Consider the following 18,982-nt stretch of genomic DNA (forward strand, 5'->3'; position numbering starts at 1 on the left):
AATTATAAATAGAAGGACCAAGATAGTGAGGATGCTCAAGAACAGAGTAAGTAAACTGGAAGTGTCCTTCTCCCATCTCATCATCCTACCAACTGCAACAGGTAGAGAGGACAGGATTTCTGAGTGTGAAGGACCTGCCTTGTGGTCCTCCCCGGCCAGGCAGGGAATGAGAATGCAGCATTTCAGGCCTGTTCAAAAAGGCAAGCCCTAATGGTTAAAACTAGAAGTTGTTAATCACCAAAATTGCCCTATTTTCCACAGAAAACCCAGAACCATGCTTTTAGTCACACAAAACCAAATGAACAGACAATGCCTGAGCTTTCACGCTGCCTTCTTACATTGGAAAAGAAGCAAGGATTCAAACCAGGCACACAAGCAGTTAATGGGATTACCCAGACACACAAAGATCTCAGCGGGACCCAACAGGCCATGAACACACGGTAACATGCAAAGGACCCCTCTCCCATCACAGAGTTAACACGTGCCAGGCTGTTATGAGTCCAGCAACAGCCTCTCCAGTTTTAGGAACTAAATCAAACGCGTATCGAAATGCTGCTCTCCGTACCGGTACCTGCTCATCTTTTTCCTCAGCCTGGCGAACAGTTTAGTTTTCTTTCTGTTGAGGATGGCACAGTCAAACCAGGGAGGAAAAGTTAAGCTTCCAAGCACCCGTGCAATTGGTGCCACAAAGCTCACTGTAATCAAGATGACAAGATCTCCTCTCTCTCTCTCACACACACACATACAAGAACAGTTACACACTTCCCTTGGTTCCTAAAAAGCTATGGCTTGGTTTGGAGAGGGCTTTTTGTGTCTACCAAAGGTTTACAACTGTGTAAGCAAACAATTGTTTTCCCTGCTCTTTTGAATATGGGGCCAGAGTGCATATGGAAAATAAGAAAAAGGAACAGGTATACACCAGCAGATAACTGTAAATGTCCATTTTTCACAGGTAATCACAGCTCCTTACTCTCACCTGCAAATATTGGTACACAAGAAACAAGCTCCCCACTCTCCTTTCCTTATGCAATCAGTGCTCAGCCTTACACATGGAACCTAATCAGCAGCTCACCTGCTATATCTTTTCCCAGTTTATCCAATTGCACTAGCATAATGCCATGGATCTCCTAGGTGTTCTACACATCTGAGCCATGACTGTTCAAACTCTTCGAGAAACACATCCCAGACACTTCCGAGGTTTCAAAAAATCTATCAGCTGCTCTGTGCTACTGTGCCAGCATCAGATTCATTAGCCTCAGTAATATTTCTGCAGAGCCTCACACAAATGCCATAATGATGTGCACGGGTAATTGCCTCTCTTCTCACACCTCCTCATTCATTTCCTGCCATTGTATCCCTCTCCAATCCCCTTCCTAGTAGAGGAGGGCTAGGGAAGCATCTGCTCCTACTGCAGGCCATGACAAGCAATCAGATCAGTGAGGGCTATTTCCTCCTGTACACTCTCACTCCAGCCCTGGGCCACAATGAGAAACCAGATGTGCAGGGGAGACACAAGTGCCTCACAGCATTTCCTGTTCACTACAAAACATATTTACTACCCTGGCAAACCTTTGATACATCCTCCTACAACACCCTGCTCCATTGCGCTCAGGAGGAACAGAGTCATTCTGGGGCAGGTCTGGCAACTCAGCTGAGATGCATGGAGCAAGTGATGAAGCAGCAGCACCCAGATTGCTGCCAGCACAGGAACCACCCAGTGTGTGCTCATTTTCAGTTTTTAGGGCCATGTGGTCTTGTAGCCAGCCAAAGAGAACACAGCTGCAGCTGAGACACCCATTACTGCCTCAGTGGAAGCTAGCAAAAATAATGAGGACAGACAATGTATCATTTGGAAGCTCTTTCAGGCCAGATACTTCAAGCCACAACAAACTTATCTGGACCAGGCTGTCACTACAATCTGCAGTCACTTCCTTGAGGAAGATAGAAAAGAGAAGGAAGGAGCTAGACAGAGCAATGGCTATAGCCTTCATCTGTCCTGGTACTCCTTCCAAGGACTCTGAAGTATGCTGCAATCAGAGACAACATAGCACACATCAGCAAGAGGATGGGCATCTCAGCCTCCTCACTAGGCTTCAGTCTTAGAATCATAGAACAGAATCATAGAATCATTCACGCTGGAAAAAATCTCTTAGATCATCAAGTGCAACCATCAACTCAACACCATCATGCTAATTAAGCCATGTCCTGAAGTGCCATGTCAACATGGTTTTTTAATGCCTTCAGGCATGGTGACTCTACCACTTCCCTGGGCAGCCTGCTCTAATGCTTGACCACTCTTTCAGTAAATAAATTGCTCCTAATACCTAATGTAAACTTCCCCTGGCACAACTTGAGGCCATATCCTCTTGTCCTATGGAGCTCGTTACTTGAAGAGACAAATATCCACCTGATTACAACCTCCTTTCAGTTAGTTGTAAAGACTGAGTTGTAAAGACTCCTCCCTTTTCAGATTAAGCAATCCCAGTTCCCTCAACCACTCCTCATAAGATTCGTGCTCTAGTCTTGTTGGGTTGCTATGATTAACAGATACTGCATGCTAATTTGGGAGGAAGGGATCATTTTCAAAGGAAGCATTCCCACAAGTATCTTGAAAATTTGTTTTTAGCAACCCAAAATTCAGGGCCCAAATTCAACTCAAATGTCCTTTTTCTTCAGAGCTAGTGAGCACCACAAATATCACTGGAACAAGACACAGAAGTTGCCTGTACACAATTGCAATAGGAGGTTAAACTGGGAGGAGAGACAAGGGAGCAGAGAGGTCTCAACAGCTGATCTGGCCCTTCGAATCAGCGCGCTCAGAGTGCAGCTTGCCCTGACTTCACGCTGACTTCACCTCTTCCCTCAGTCAATACACCAATTGAGGACTTTGGGCTGTGCTCCTGCTCACCCAGCACGTGGGATTAGCAGCAGCTGGAAGCCAGAGCCCAACACTATTTCATCACTCACACATTTGGATGGGAGCCAGACAGCCTCATCCAAAGCCTGACCTCTCCCTCCCCTCTCAGTGGTAGAGAATGTGCAGACTTGCATTTAACCATAAGGAATGGACTCAGCTGAGGGAAAAAACCCAAGGGCCTGGAGGACATACTTCTTGCACAAATGCAGGTCGGAAGTGCTCTGAGGCCAGAAGACCTCACCTCAGTAAGGCTACAACTACTTCTCCAACACACAAAATGGAAATAAATACACCTCAGGAGGCTACACCAAGGGGAACAAGGCTTTGGTAAATAAGTGGTTACAAGTCTGAAGGACCAAATAGGAGTCTGGGAAAACAAACGGGCTCTTGACCCTGAAGTTCACAAGCTGCAGGTAGATGGTGGAAACTTGTGAGAGGAAGAGTAGGGCTGGTGCTGGGCAGCTGTACCTAGAAGAAAGGGCAGCTTAGTACTATCAGTGCATGGGATTCAGCTTCATAAAAGCAGAACTGAGAGACAGTTGCCTACACATCAGCACCCAGTGAAAGTTTAGGCCTCCAGATGCTATTCTATAAAGGTAAGAGGGTATCATGTTGTGTTACCCAGCCCCAGGTGCAATCTGTACATGCTCTAGGAAGTCTCAGGAGGGCACTGACTGGCAATATGCAGGTAGTCAAATCACTCCCCAGCTGACAACGTGGAGATTTCAATACCCCTAGGCAGAGACATCCCTATCCCTCCTCCCCTGCCCTGCTGAAGGGAAAAACACTGTTCCCCTCCCACAGTTACTGACCTGGGCTGTGCTTTAACAGGGAAGGCATTGCCTGAGTACTGCTTGTCTAGACCCAGCAGGACATCATGGAGATTTTGGTTCAACTGCAAAATACAAACACAAAAGAGAAAGAATGAGAATAGAGTCAAGTGCCAGAATAGAGTCTGGGCTGGTCTGCACAGGCTGACCAAACATAGGCAGCTGGAATTCCAGTCAACAACAAGCCTTGACCTCACAAGCTGCCATATAGGTTTGGGCAGCACTTGGAGATCTTTGCAGAAATGCAATATTGAAGGTTTAACTCTCCCTGCTACCAAAAGCTGCAATATTCACTCCAGACACTCCTATTCTGAAACAGCCAATTCACAAACAAGATGAGATGCCAGATTTATCACTGGTAGGAGGGGGGATCCAATGCAATCAATGTTGGAGGTATCGTGCAGGCAACACCAGCAGTTAATTGAATGCTATAGCAGTAATAAGAAACAGATGGTTCTCATGGAACAAAGCAAAATCCCTGCTCTCATACAAAACTCCTCAGGAAAGAAAAACTCAAGAATGATACAGGAAGAGAATTCCTGTCTAACAAGCAACTTTCCCATGTTTAGCTCAATGTAAGTTAACAGCACTAAACTGATAATTATAACCATCCTCCCTATTCTTAACAGTTAGTTCATCCCTCAGTGGAGAAGAGCAGGCTATTAACTGGAAAGGTCCCCATGAAATGTCAGCAGGGCTCAAAATTGATGCATTACACCAAAGCAGAGGGCCCCTGACTGCTGGGAATTGAAGGAGTATAATGTTGCCTGTTGCTTAGCGGCTGTCTTGTTTTGTCAGGATGACGTTTGGGAGGGGAGGGAATGCAAGAGTTTTCCAGCTGGGCTCTCAGTTGCTCATCAAGATTAGTGCTACATTTACAGAGGGCATGCAACACTTAGGAACAGGGCATAGACCTAAGGAATTCAAGACTTCTCTAGCTTGTACATGGAAGAACAAGAACATATTTGTAAATTAAAGTGGCAATGGGGGGGATTTCCCACACTGTTTCTGAGGTTTCTGATGGGTTAGGATCCAGCCTGCCACCATCAGGATACAACAATGCTTGCTCCTGTGATTCCCAATTTGTAGCCAACTGGTAGCCCACACAAGGGCCACGCTAAGCACTCATTTACATGCCTTCTTTATATGCACAGTGCAGAAAAGAAACCAAAGCAGAAAGGTACTACTGGGAAGTGCCTTCTTGAAGGACTGGAGTGAGGTATATCTCAGCTTTCAGCCAACCTGCATGCTGGCAGACTTCCTGCTGCTTTTATCCCCACTGCTGGAGAGATGAGGGTTGCCAGGCAGCAAATCAGGTGGCAAATACATACCAGGCTGAGAGGCCCCAAGTAATAGGTTACAGATCCATAATGTAGATTAACTCAAAAAGGCAGCAAAAGATTGGTTTGAAAGTGGCTTATCTTATCTCTGTGGATGTCCAAACAAGTCCGGCCTAATGACACAAATTCCCCACTGTTACATAGCCTTGTGGTCTCTTCCCTGTGCTCTGTTTCTTTACGTTACTATCTCAGACTGTCTTTCTCCCAAGTGGCTCAGAAAAAAACCTAAGACTTAACACTTTCCTGTGACATAGGGCAAACACTGTTTTTTCCAGCATTTTTTTCAGTTTTGGTTGGGGTTTTTTTTGTTTGTCTCATGTTTGTGAGGGGTTTTTTAGTAACAGTGAGGAGACTGTGCACAAGTAGGATAAGCTGCTGGTTGCCTTACCTTGCTCATTTCTTTATGGAAGTTCTCCTCCAGGCCTGCTATACTCTGGAATGTGTTGACATAGAAACCAACACGACTGCCAAATGAAAAATAAGAAAGACCTTCTTAATGGACACAGTGCTCTCCCAAAACCTTCAAATTCTTTCCCTTCTACTACCTCCCACCCACCAATCCCATTCAAACACAACTCTGGTTGAGTTGGTTTGGTTGGTCAGACCTCACACATGCTGGAGAGAAGGATGGCAGAGAAGTATGAAGGGAGTATTGGAGAAAAAGCCAGGTGTGGGGCAAACATGTCCAAGGTGAGGAGGAGGCCAGGTAGGATACAATCTGAACATGTGCTGGCTAAATGGAAAGGGAGGTAGAGGGCAGAGAAGGAAAAAAGAAAAGGAAAGAGAGGAAAAAGAAAAGAGAGACAGTGGTAAGGTGATGGAAAGGAAAAGGACAGAAGCAGGTGGAGTGTAGAAAGAGTTGGAAAATTGGCAGGAGGGCAGATATTAATTCATTCTGAGATCCCTCAGCACAGAAGCATAAAAGCATGACCTGTTTGCTTCGGGGGCAGAAAAAAGAAAAAAAGAAAAAAAAAAAAAGCACAGGACAGACACAGAGAGCAACAAGAAAGCAGAAGAATCAGCTAGATAGCAAGAGACTGTGAACAACCTGTGGCACCTTAAAACCCCAGCAGCTGTCACTAGGGAATGCTGTACCAGCACCCAGCTGAGGAGCAACAGCAGGAGGGAGATGCTCCCTAAGGCCAGTGGCACAATGGTTCCGCACATGGAATCACCCAGATGCTGGTATCCCTTCCAGCTCCTTCCTAAGCCAGGCCTGCACTCTGCTTTGAGCAGACTCTTGACCCAGGCTGGGAGGAAAGGGGACTGAAAGCAGACATCAGCACTTTGCTTTCTTGCCCTGCTGCTGCCCACCCTCTTCATCCCTACAGAGCAGCACTGCCAACACAGATGTGATCACTGCATTTAAAAATAAGAAACTGGGACACTCCTAGCAAGATTTTGCCTGCTTTTCACTGTCATCTCCCCATACATCAGCTGCTGCCCTCCAGTTCATCTTCCAAGCTAAATGCTGACCCTGGTTTCTTTCTTCTCCCTTTTCATTACCATAATCACTGGTTATGGCAAATCCATGGTCTCTCAAGTCTTCCTACTCAGCCCATTTTCCTCTGCCGGCATTTGTTAAACAGAGCACAAGAGGACAGCTGTAATCACGAGTTACTCACTGGGTCCTGTGTCCCATAGCCAGGAGCACATTTAGCGGCAAAATCAGGCAGCCACACCAGGATCCTTCCTTAGTCTTCGTTCCCTCAACAGCCCAAACCTGAAAGTGGGACCCAAAGCCAAGCAACCTGTCCTCTCATGCTTCTCTTAACCTGCTGCTTCATCAGGTATCATAAGCTTGCATGGCAAGACACAGTGATCAAGGCACCACCTCTTGACTCTCTCCAACCCCGGTGACTGTATGCACCCCTCTGACATCTCATCTTCCCTGAACCAGTCAGCTGAAATACCCACTTGTTCTTTCCATCCATCCAGCTCCCTACCCACAATCCCAATGACTCTGTCTGCTCTGTCCCCTGCTCACAGCAGAACCTGGGCCACTGTCCAGGAAAGTTGGGCAGAGTTGGTGGGGCAAATAGATTAATCTGATAGTACAGAAACAGTTTCTCTTTGTAGTAAAATTGTTTCTCACAAGGGTGATGAAGCAAAGCACAGAAAGCCTGAGATGGGAAACATCTCTGAGGTGATCTAGAAAACAAAAGCAGACACCCAGCCGAAGCTAAAGAAAACTGTTATACAAGAGCCTTTTAGCACTCACCTATTCCATAGTGAAGGCAACTCCTCCTGCAAATCAACGTTCATCTCTTCAAACACCTTCTGAGCCTTTACTAGTTCTTCTTCAGCCTTAATAACAGAGAAGGAAGATTGTCAGCTTCAGCACAGACAAGTACCCTGCAGGCTGGGACAACTGTGCTGCTCCTTGGCAGACCAGGCAAAATTCTGGCATAGGGTAAGCTCCATCCCAAATGAGTCTCCCAGGGACCAGGGTTGCATCACAAGTGACTTGATGCCCTTTCAGCTTGCAGTATTTCTCTCAGGTTTTCCCTCAATGGATTTCCCTGTTTAAATACTCAGAAAATAATTCAAACATTTACTTATATGTTTTAAGTTCTGTAAGTTTCTCTGGCTTCAAAAACTGAATGGAGCTGGTCAGGCAGTTCAGCCTCCAGCTTGGATACAGGTGAATATAACAGTGGCTACCCTCACTCCTTGCCAGGTCTCTGAAAAAGTTTAAATACATCCCAAATGGTGTTGAAGCAAGAGATTCTCCTCCATCTGTGGAGTCTCTTTGCTCAGGTATGGTCACACCACATCCCCATCTCTTCTGAGGAGTGGAAGAGGTCTGCACCCTTGGCTGACACAGCTCCCTCACAAAGCTGACTGGAGGAGCAAGGAAGGCAAAGCATGATGTGACAGCAGGAAGCCAAGCTGGAGTGCCTGAGCAGCAGGGCTTGGGTTCAGCACTCACATACTCTCATTGGTGAGGATCAAGAGCAATCCCTGGCTGGTTGCTGGCCAACGCCACAAGAAACATGTCTCATTCTCTAAGTTGAGAGTTTAAATTTCATCTATTCATTTGACCTAGACTCTGACAGACCCCAACACTGACACATGATTTCTGTTGGGTTTCAGTGACACAAAGGATGATCCTGGTTTCTGCTGCTGATAGTAGACACCAGCAACAAGCACTTCCCCCTTCCCCTATTTGTCCTAAGTGACTTCTTCCTCTTTTCAGTGCCCTCACTTAAAACTCAAAGCTTGCTAATTAATGTGTTTCTATTCTGTAATTTGCAACAGCACAGCATTCACCCATACCCCTGTGCTATGGCAGACAGGATGACAAATCCCTGTAAGAGCAGCTTGAAGACACATCTTAACAGGTAGGTTAGCAGGAATGCCTACTAATGTGTGTGACACCAGCAGGAATGCCACAACACCTCAGGGCTCTGTAAAGACACCACAGGCCACTGGGGAAGTGAATCCTTCTATAAGCCTGCAGTAAGATTTTTACCCCTTGTATGAAATGAGGTTTTATCTTCTTTGTGCCAATTAAATTAAAGATATCCAGATAACTGCTCCATAGTGACAGATATATGCAACAGAAGCTCCTACTTTCCAGCTAGCTCCACATTTCAGGAGGTCACCCATTGCAGCCAAAAGCTAAGACTTTGTACTCAACCAGAAGAGAAAGTCTCACCCAAAAAAACCCACAACTGGAGGTATTCAGAAGCTAAGCAGAGTTGATGAGGAACAGGCAAGGGGAAGAAGGGGCCATGATGCTTCCCCCCAGAAACCCTGTATTTCACTGCTACACTCACTGACAAACATGCTTTGAGAGTTTGCACAAAAATAAAAAAAGGTAAGTGGGAGATGGAGGCACTACTGAATGCTGTTAGTTTTTCAGATACAGTGAATAGCATTCTTTCTCTCTCATTTACCTGTTCAGAAGGTCAAAGAACCTAGAGAGCAATGTGTGAATAATGTGACATCCCGAGGCAAAGGCAAAATCAGTAACAGGCAACATTCACTCTAGAGTAGCTGTAGGAATCAGGGGTCCGTCTGCTGCCTGTGGCTCAGCTAGTGCTCTCAGTCCCAGATAGAGCATTGAACTTATTCTTCACTTCCTTGTCAGCCCAGGGATCTTCTCACCAGTGGGATTAATTTTGCTTGGAAGCAGAGGTCCTGACACTTGGAAAGCCCTGACTGCTTCCAGCCAAAGATAGACATTAGCTTGGTCATGAGCCCCACTAGAAGAGTAGCCAGCTCATCCAATACAGGGGGGAAAGGAGGAAAGACAGAGGTTTCAGGAACAGGGCCCATTGCTACCATACCTGTGCACTATTTCAGCTGTTATCTTTGCCAGCCTGATGGAGAACTAAAGCAAAAGGACATAATTCCCAAGTCTATGACACTGTGATCTCAGAAAGTTCTTCCTTTCCTCTCCCTGCCTGAAAGGGAGTTTTGAGCAGGAGCTGGATAACATATAGGCTTCTCTGACCTTCCCTCTAGTCAAGGCACAGAAGCCCAAGCACAACCAGTTTAGTGGTTGCAGAGAGGCTGTTATTGCCCAGTTCAATTCCTACTATCATGCATCCCACCACCCACAGGTGTCGGGCAATATCCAGCCTGGTGCCTTCAGGCAATGTGGTGACCATTTCACTTCAAACACAATGCTGTGAACTGTGGAAATTTTACACTTCTCAGTAAATAGTTTGGACACCCATGTGGCAGAGGGGAGGAGGAGAGCTGAGTACCCCACCCTAGGCAGACCCGCATCTCAGAAGAGGACCTGGGTCCAGGACTCAACTTGCTGGCTTTCTCCTACAACATAAATATCATTCTGTTGTCACCAGAGCACCAAGTTGTTCTTTATTTTGTCCTCATCATTTCAGGGGATCTTGGCAAGAATTTGCTGTTCTATGCCATTTTTCCTTTTGTTTTAAAAAGCAGGGTAACCAAAGTTTGTAACTGAGAGCTTGCAACAGCAATCCTCCTGGGAGACTTCACAGAAAACTCCCACTGTGTTGTTTTTGTTAATATCTGCTAAAGGCCAGGAGTTTGCATACTGAAGGGAGGAGTTTGGTTTTCCAGTAGAAATAATAGGTCTTGCTGACCCCATTTTTGCTTGGAGGTTGTAAAATTATTAAGGAAGAAGAGACAGTAGCAAAGCTGCTGTTTTTACATTTCACAAAAATGTAAAAACTGAAGCCTATTTTTCCCTGCCTGCTTATATTTGTGAAGAAAAGCTGGAAAACCAGCAGGTTCAGAATACAAACTCATAATTTTTATTTAAATCTTTCTTGTTACTTCCCAATCAAAATTAAAACATATATAAAACAAAAGAACCTAAAGACTCATCCAAGTAGAAACAAAAACTTAAGGTTGTTAATAGTATTGTTTAGTTCAATAATGAAAGAGGAAAAACTTTAAGGACTTGATTTGAAAATATCTCTATTCCTAATATATGATTATTTTCATAATATATTATAACATATTATGAAAATAATCATAACTTTGTTTGAAAAGTTCCAGTCTCCCCAGACAGTCTAAGAGCAAAAACGCCTCAGGAGCTCACTCAGCTTTGTGTGGCTTGAGATAATTCCATATCTGCTTTCTAGTCCTCTAGCAATATCACCAGCCAAACAGACCAGTCAAGAACAACAACTTCTGAGGCATGGGAAAAGCCCCCGGCAGCTTGCCAAATGTCCCTCTTCCTTCAGTCAAGAATGAATACATTTTTCCTCCTTTGCTATGCATCTTATGCTAACAGCTGCTCTTTCCCCAGGCTTTATTGATGTGGTAATATAGTATTTTCCCAGATCTGCAGTCAGACACTGACTGTGAAAAAGCCAGGTGCTTCACCAAGGTGTGAGGGATTTAGTATTTCTAAACTGCAATTAATTCACTGAAAAGGAATGTGACAACCTAGAGGCATTTGAATGAGAACAAATGAGCTCACCAGGAACTCCTGAGCAGGTAACTGGCCCTCTCCCAGTCTACATAAATTTACTATCCCTTGCCTACTGATAGCATTTTCTCCTCACTGACTGTCCTTTGCCAGCTCCCTCCTAATCCTTAAGGAGTTCCAAGGCAAATACCAAGAGAGATTTCATCAGGATGCTACAGTTCTCTCATGCAAGCAGGACTGAAATTCTTCTTGCATGAAATTCTTCCTGCAGTTTCTCTGAACTGTTCTCATGTCCCTCAAGATGCTATAATGAAAATGTTTGGCCAAATTCTGCCACGTGACACAACCACGACCTCATCCCTAGAGCTGCTGGAATTCATTACACGAGGTGCAAATTCCTGCTCTGGGCCCACTTCTTCTCTGCAGGCAGAACCTCAGCACCCTGAAAACAGCTCATCTAGACCACAAGAGGCAGGACAGTGCCCACTTTGGAAACTTGGATTTTACCACTGGACAATGTTGCAACATAACAACCATAGAAATTGCTTTGGAAGTGACATGGGGTTTTTTATGGCTTTACTAAATAGCAGAAACCAATTTTTCCAATATTTTCCTCTTTCTTATTTTTCTTCCTCCTCTCTCTTTTTTTTTTTTTTTTAATAGTAAGAATAAGAATTTACTGCTTCTCTTAGATGAAAGAGAAAGAAACTACATTACAACATAATGCCCTCCTGCCCTGGCATTATTCCACACACTTTCCTCATCCTTATTTCATTTTAGGAGAAGAAAACAATAGTCCAGTATTAACACACATGATTAGAAATCAATTGGGCAGGCAGAGATCAAATGATTGGTCAGCAACTTCTACATGTCCACTGTAGCTTAGGAATATCAAGGACACAATTAACAGAAGGGACTAGAGTGAATGCTGCCAAGGATTAGTTGCATGGTACAATCTAGAGCCCAAAATAGCACATGCAGGGTTAGAGGCAGGTAGATCAGCAGTCACCTGATTTCGGAGCAGATTAGTTTGTGCAACGAGGTGAGCTTGGAGCTTCCCTTGACACCACTGGGGCGCGGCTTTCTCAAGCAGCGAAACAGGCTGGGGGATGGGAGCATGTTTGAGTGAAAACAGAAAAAAAAATAAACAGAGAACAAGAGAGACACAAACATACATCTTTTAGAATAAAAAAATTAGAGTCACAACAGAGAGTATATTTAAAGTCCGGGCCAAACCAGTATCACCAAGGCGAGAAAAAACAAACATCCCGGGACCAATCAGTTATGAATCCTTTGAAGCATGCCAAGTTTAGCAGAAATTAATGCTCCATTGTGGGCTGGGATACTGCATACCAGCCAGGCAGCTGCAAAGAGCAACAGATATAGTTGTTAGTGACCTAGCACACAGACAACCCTACTCCAAGTCATAGCTGTGAAGTAAGAGCTCCTTAATGAAAGGTCAGGATTAATTAATGACCATAATTATTTCCATGCAACAGCTGAAAGTCCACAGTGTTTTATTTCAATGGTGGGTTGTGAGTTTAGCAGTAAGTGGCAAGGGGGAAAAGAATATCCATATATTGGACCCAAAAAAAAAAAAAAATTACCTTACCGTATAGCTCCAAAAATATTTGAGTTGCAGTGTATGTTACTATACCATGAAACATCAACCAAGTCAGTTCCTTTTCACATGCTGTGTCACAAACAAAATGCCTCTTTTTGATCCAATGCACATTGTGGCTAATGCAAAGAGCCTGACCAAGTGCTGAGAGACACTTTGGCAGGCTGAATCAGAAACAGAGCACCAACCCCTAAATCATTTCACTCTCCAAACTACACTGTTCTTCATACTTTAACAAAAGAGCAACAAACAACCCCTTGTTAATAATGTCTTACATGAGGAGCATTTGGGGCAACATGAATGAGTGCAGCAGTGACAAATGTGGCCAGCCTCTTTGGTGCAGATTCCCAGGTACCAACTTGAGTAGATGAATTCCTACAATAAACACTTTCACTACAGCAAAGATCCCACAGACACACACCAATAAGGCTACCATGCCCCAGGGACAGGCTGCTCTTCACCCCCAAACACAGTGCAGAACTGCTCTGAACAGAAGGCACCACCAGCTGGGCCTCATCCCTTGCATACAAAACCAGGACTTGCTTTGACACACAAATGATGCAATGACACCTGAGTCATCAGCCTCTTTCTCCTTTGTCTGTCAAGGTTGATCACAGTGCATCCACTGGATGAGCAGATGAGTGATGATTTTCAGCTTAAAAATGAAAGGACTGACTGTGAGTCATGAAATGCAGGTCTTAAGCTCAGGGGAGAGATGCATCTTCATGTCTGCTGTGCAGGAGAAAGGCTTGTGTCTCCACATGGCCCACATTTCCATCCTACCAGAAATAACTTTTAAGCAAAAGATTACAACCTTTTTCAGCCTGAATAAAAGATACAGATCCCAGCTCTTTCTTTCCTGCTCTATTCCTAGCTTGAGGAGTCCTGATGTGCCATGGCCAACACTTAAAAAAGCTAACGATGTCTCCCAGCGCTGGATTATTCTATTGTGTCAAGATGTGTCCTGTAAAGTGGACAGCCATATTTATTGTCCAATAATTGTGACAAACAGACAACAGAACACAGTCATAGAGTGCATTTCCACCTATGAACTTGTACTTAACACTCGTAAGGGTCTCTGTCTTAGAATATCAGAGGACTTCACAAACACAACCAACCTTAATCCACACTCAGAACACTTATTCTCACCACTGCTGTAAGATGGGGAGCCAGAATCCCAGTACACAGGACAAACTGGCATATTTTGCTGTGGCACTGCAAAGACTTGCTTCCCCCATAAGGCTCATAGACTTTCCTGATGGAGGTTACTGGTCCTGCAGTGTCTGAAGAAATGTAGGTCTAGGCCTTGGCCACAAAGAGACACTCACTGAAGATGGTGACCCTGAGCCAACACAGAGACCATTATTTTTTCTATAAGTAAACAAATGAGAAGGAAATACCTAAACAAGCTTCACGAGTTCATGACACCTCCCTGAAAAAATACAGACTCAGTGCACCAGGCAGAGGTGCACTTAAAAATTGCTGAGTAGCCTCATGAAATAAAGGATGGCTGCATAAACTTCTGCTTGCTTTACCTTTGCAATTTTGGTGTCATCCTTCTTCTTTGCAGTTTGCAGGGCTTCAAAATGGTGTCTGGCACTGTCGTAATCCACAAGCTTCCTTCCCCGCTTTGCTATACGAGACTAAGAAAAATGAGAAAAGAGTTGAAACCCCAAAGCCCCTTCAAGGAAAAAAAAACAACTTCCTCTTCACCCAACTTCCTGAGCACCCCATGCTCTGCCCACAAACAGACATTCACTGAATACTCCAAACAGGTTGCCCAGCCAAAGAAACCAAAGGGATGCAACCAACAACAAGCTCCATTTCTGGTTGAAATTAATGTTTTCAGAACTGTAGCTCCAGAACTTCCTAAGCCTCCCCATGTGTCTGCATCTTACCAGCACCTGCTTCATCATTTTCAGGGCCTCCTAAGGACTGCAACCAGACTCTAATTAACCAGCTCACAATCTTAGTTTGTATGGAAGCTCAAGAGAATAAGTTCAACAAAAGAAGACATTTATGTTGCCAGTACAGCAAAAACATTCACCCATGTACACAGGGTACACTTAGAACAGTATTTTGGACCCTGCAACAGGAGGTCCAGACAGCAGTGATTAGAGCCACAGGCAGTGGTCCATTGTACCTAGTTTATTAGGCAACAGAAGTGTGAAGAAAAATGTGTAGCACTGTGGCACTAATAGGCAAGACATTCTGAAACCATAATAAACCTGAGCAAGGGGCCAGCTATGTACCAGACTCATGTTCAGGAATGGCGTCCTGTTGGGTCCATGGGTGAGAATCTGGGACAGAGGCCTGATCTTCCATTACTCCTCTTCATCTAAGATGCCTCAGGCTCTCTACTCCAGAGATTCACCTTGGCAAAGATCAGGCTCACTGGATTATAAATCTTCTATCTCCCTTAGACCCTCAAGCCTGTGCTCTCTACAAACACTCCAGACTGTCTGAGTTGGAGCAAGAGGTCTTCCCAGCCTGACCCTAGCATGACCCCAGCTTGAATAGCCAGGTCCAGTGTCAGTAATCAGCAGACTAGAGAGAGACTGGAGAACTGGAGTGAAAAGGCATGGCAAGGAGCCAGGAAGGTTTCTAATTAACCACAGCACCCAGGGACAGGATGAAGAATCATGATTGGGATTTACTTGCAAAAACAAAATCCCCCTCTCCACTGTACTTGGCAGGGAGATTTGGTCTCCTATCCCCAGACTCCTGCTGATAAGCTGCAAAACCACACTCAAGGCTGATCTTTCTGCCAGACCAGCTGGGACCAGTTCACACATCTCCTACACATGCTCCTCTGCCCTTACAGCACAGGCTGATGCAGCTCTGTGTGAGTCACGGCAGATCTGCAGGATCTCAGCCACATGCAGTGCTCAGCTCACTCCAAGAGAGAAATCACGAAGAAGCTGAGCCACTTGGGAATCAAGGTCACTAGAAGACACCTCCCTGACATCACACTGCCCCCCCACCACAGACATGGGGTGTCAGAAGGAAATTCCAGCAGTATGTCAATCTCCAAGATGCTAGTTATTGCATCTTATACACACAGCAGATAAGACATATGTCCAGACTAAGGATTTAAGAGAGAGGATTTTTCCCCTAGGTCAGACTGGAAGAGATAGCTGGAGTTTCGCCCAGCTCTCTGACATGGCAAACAGCCACCTCTACGTTTCCCTTCCACCTCACCAGGGAGTTTGATTCAAAATGATCCATCCCTCAACAAGATCAATCCTGCTCTTTTTTGCAACCCCCTTCTAACCCTCACATTTCTACCAGAGTACATAGAAATGCTTTCAAGGTACAGATACACTGCAAGTCCTCCTAGAGTAACCCCTATCACACAGTTGCCTGTGTTGGCAGTAATGGGACCTACACCAGTCCTGGAAGGTGGGAAGCTTCCTTGTATGACTCTAGGAAAGCTGAAGCTACCACCACTTCCTAATTTTAAAAGCTGAACTCCAATAGAGTTTACTGCTTTGCAATAAATCCACCTTAATTTAGGCCTCTGTTTAAAAAAAAAACAAAAAAAGCAAAAGCACAAAAAAAACCACAACCCAAATCACCACAACTAACTCCCTCACCCCCCCCCACTTATTGGTATTTGATTTTAAACCTAGTAAAAACAGGGTAAAACAGGGTACCAGTTTCAGTGCAAGACAGAAAATCACTGGTTCCACAGCTACTCAGAGCTTGTGTTAGGGTTTCTGTCTTCTCTGGGCTCACGACACAGATCTCTACTCTTATTGTATATTCTGCAACCTTGACCAAATTCCACTCAGAAATACTACAGATTATGCAAGATTCCTAACTCCAAGAAGCAAGAGATACTTATCTGCAAAGAAAGGATAAAGTCCCTTTTGCATTCCCGTTTTTCAAGTTAGAGAAGACAGGGAGGCTTTATTTACCCCTCCCCACCCAACATTTAAAAATTATTCCCTTTAAGTATAAAAATTTCTTGATTTCACCTTCTTACTGTGGATCCAGTTGGAACTCAAAAAAAATCAGGCAATTTTTCCAGTTCCTCAAGTGAAGGAGATTTCCAAATATGTTAGAATTTAACAAAAAATAATACATGCATGATCTCACTCATCACACATTTGTATTACTAGACCATTAACAAAATACAGGCCTTTACATAACTAAATTAAAATAATCTTCTCTCCATAAATCACCTTCTGTTAGCACAGCAATGCCAGAATTCCAGGAAAAGCAGAAAATCTGCTTTTGTGGAAAACACAAAACAGGAAACTATTACCACAACAACCAAAACCAACTGAAATATTCTATAAATTACATAAAACTGGGGGGGGGTTTGCCTGTCATCCTCAAGAGCTCTAATTGCTCACATGAAACAAAACTACGCTTTTGTAAACTGCAGCAACCTTCAACAAGAGTATTTATTTCTACCAACTGAAGAAACCAGACTTAATGTGAGCACTACTCACTGCTCTGGGGTAAGGAGGACGATGCATTCAGCTGAATTACCAATAATAACATGCTGACTTTTTAAAATTTATGCCAGTGAAAGCCCTTTTTAAACAAATAGCAGACTCTTGGGAAATACATCCATACTTTATTGTAGGAACCAACAGAAAACCAAATTCTCACTCATTTTAGGAAGGTAAGCAGAGATGAGTAGAACTCTCTTAAAAGCATTACTTAAATGGTGTACAAAATTGCTTTAATTTCCCATTTTCTAGAGCATTATCTGGACACTGACAAAGGGACATTGGTAATAAACACCTTAGTGGCCTATTTGGAAGGCTGAAGGCATCTATGTAAGGTCAGTGCCTAACATGAATTTTGGTGGAATTTGGCTGGTCCCAGTCTTGTGCTCCTTTTAAAATTCCACCATAAAGTTCCAGTGGGACCCCAGCAGAATTAAAAAAAATCCCAAAGACACTAAGCATGGAAGAAACATGACACTCTGAGGTGACCCAACACATATCCAATAAAGATGGTAAGATGTTATTTGGATTGAAGCAATGCAGAAGTCTGAGTCTATAGTGAGCCCAAAATAAAACCTTCTGCTTAAGAAGCAGTGCATGAGCCTCTGTGCTGCCAACTGAGGCACACAGCATCACAGCATGGGGAGTGATCAGCTCTACATTCTTCAGCAGGTGGAAAGCCACAGTAAGCCTCTTTGCCCTTCACCACTTCAGATTTCCAGGGAAAGAAGAGGGTGGAAAAATGAAGCAAAACCAAGAAGCTGCAGGAGACAAGGACACTGCTGCTGAGGGCTCATTCTACAGGGCTGTGACCTACCCCCCGTTGGTACAGCATGATCCTCCTGAAGTGACAAATATTGGCAAATGTTTTAAGAGACGTGGTGGGGAAAGGGTTGTTTTTGCTGGGATGAAGCCAAGCTGATACTTCCCATATGGTGTTATCATTACTACCACTTCCATATGGTGAAGACATATCCTGCATTACCTCCTCAAAACATACAGAGAGGAGAATTGTGGCAGAAAGCAGAGAACAGCATTCAAACCCAGTTCCTCAGATACTATCTTCCCTCAAAATAAGATATCCAGAACATAGAAGATATCCAGAAATATCCAGTATTCCCTTTTTATGCAAAAGGGTGGTTATAGACATAAAAGACTTAAGGGAGTGCACGGAAGTCTGCCTTCCATGCCAGCCACTACCTACAAAGCACATTTGCCACTCACTACTTCCTCAGTGCTTTGTACTTAGCAGGAATTTAAAAACTCAAAGAAAGAAACTGGAAAGAAAGCCTAAAAGCTTGAGTTATTGCTGACACAGCCCTTCTGCACTGTGGCACAATAAGAAACTTAATGGATCCTCCTGTTTCACACTGATGTTTTCTTCAGCATCTTTCCCCTGGGTGCTTCACTCTAATTTCAAGCCCAAAAGGAGTACATAACTTTTATATATGACCCAGAGCTGCAATGATCTTGGCTGCTCTAAAAGGAGAGCTTGCAGAAGCACAGCACTCACATCTTCCTAAAGAAGATGGGGATGCAAGAAATTGATTCTCAAGAGGTTTCATCTGCTGTGACTCTCTAGATCAAAAGGTTTAAAGAAAATCTTACTTTAATATCTGGAAATTGGCCAAGATACGTATCCATGGTCAGAAGTGCCTGATCCACCAGCTTCTGATGAAAATCCGTCCAGAGGAGATCATTGTTCTGAAAAACAAAAGTAGTGAGCTAACTATTAAGAGCAAAAAGCTTTGCATTTCTGTTTCTTCTCCACCAGTGGTACAGTCAACAATTTCAGTGCCCCAGAGTTCTTAAGAAATAGTAATTTATTTGGAAAAAACTATGGACCAGAGAAACTACTTAAGAAGAGAGGTCATTATAGATATGTGGAAACAGAGAGGAAAGCCTGACCTTGCTAATTCAGGTGATCTCTCCAAGGACA

General features: G+C 44.1%; 1 protein-coding gene across 13 annotated transcripts in view; it reads right to left on the minus strand.

Annotated features, from left to right (window-relative positions):
• Nucleotides 1-18,982, minus strand: part of BIN1 (bridging integrator 1) — a 99,422-nt gene that overhangs the window by 27,787 nt on the left and 52,653 nt on the right. For 4 of the 13 annotated variants that reach the window (XM_030454300.1, XM_030454298.1, XM_030454297.1 and 1 more), the window contains exons 5-11: nucleotides 18,652-18,747; nucleotides 14,116-14,223; nucleotides 11,969-12,061; nucleotides 7,309-7,394; nucleotides 5,476-5,551; nucleotides 3,730-3,812; nucleotides 566-616 (exon numbers count right to left, since the gene is read on the minus strand). In XM_030454300.1, the coding sequence (XP_030310160.1) occupies nucleotides 566-616; nucleotides 3,730-3,812; nucleotides 5,476-5,551; nucleotides 7,309-7,394; nucleotides 11,969-12,061; nucleotides 14,116-14,223; nucleotides 18,652-18,747 (593 nt within the window). The remainder of the gene's footprint in view (nucleotides 1-565; nucleotides 617-3,729; nucleotides 3,813-5,475; nucleotides 5,552-7,308; nucleotides 7,395-11,968; nucleotides 12,062-14,115; nucleotides 14,224-18,651; nucleotides 18,748-18,982) is intronic. The other 9 variants (XM_030454294.1, XM_030454293.1, XM_030454301.1 and 6 more) reach the window with 4 other exon arrangements.

This window comes from Calypte anna, chromosome 7 (assembly GCF_003957555.1).
Source record: "Calypte anna isolate BGI_N300 chromosome 7, bCalAnn1_v1.p, whole genome shotgun sequence".
NCBI classification, from domain to species: Eukaryota; Metazoa; Chordata; class Aves; order Apodiformes; family Trochilidae; genus Calypte; species Calypte anna.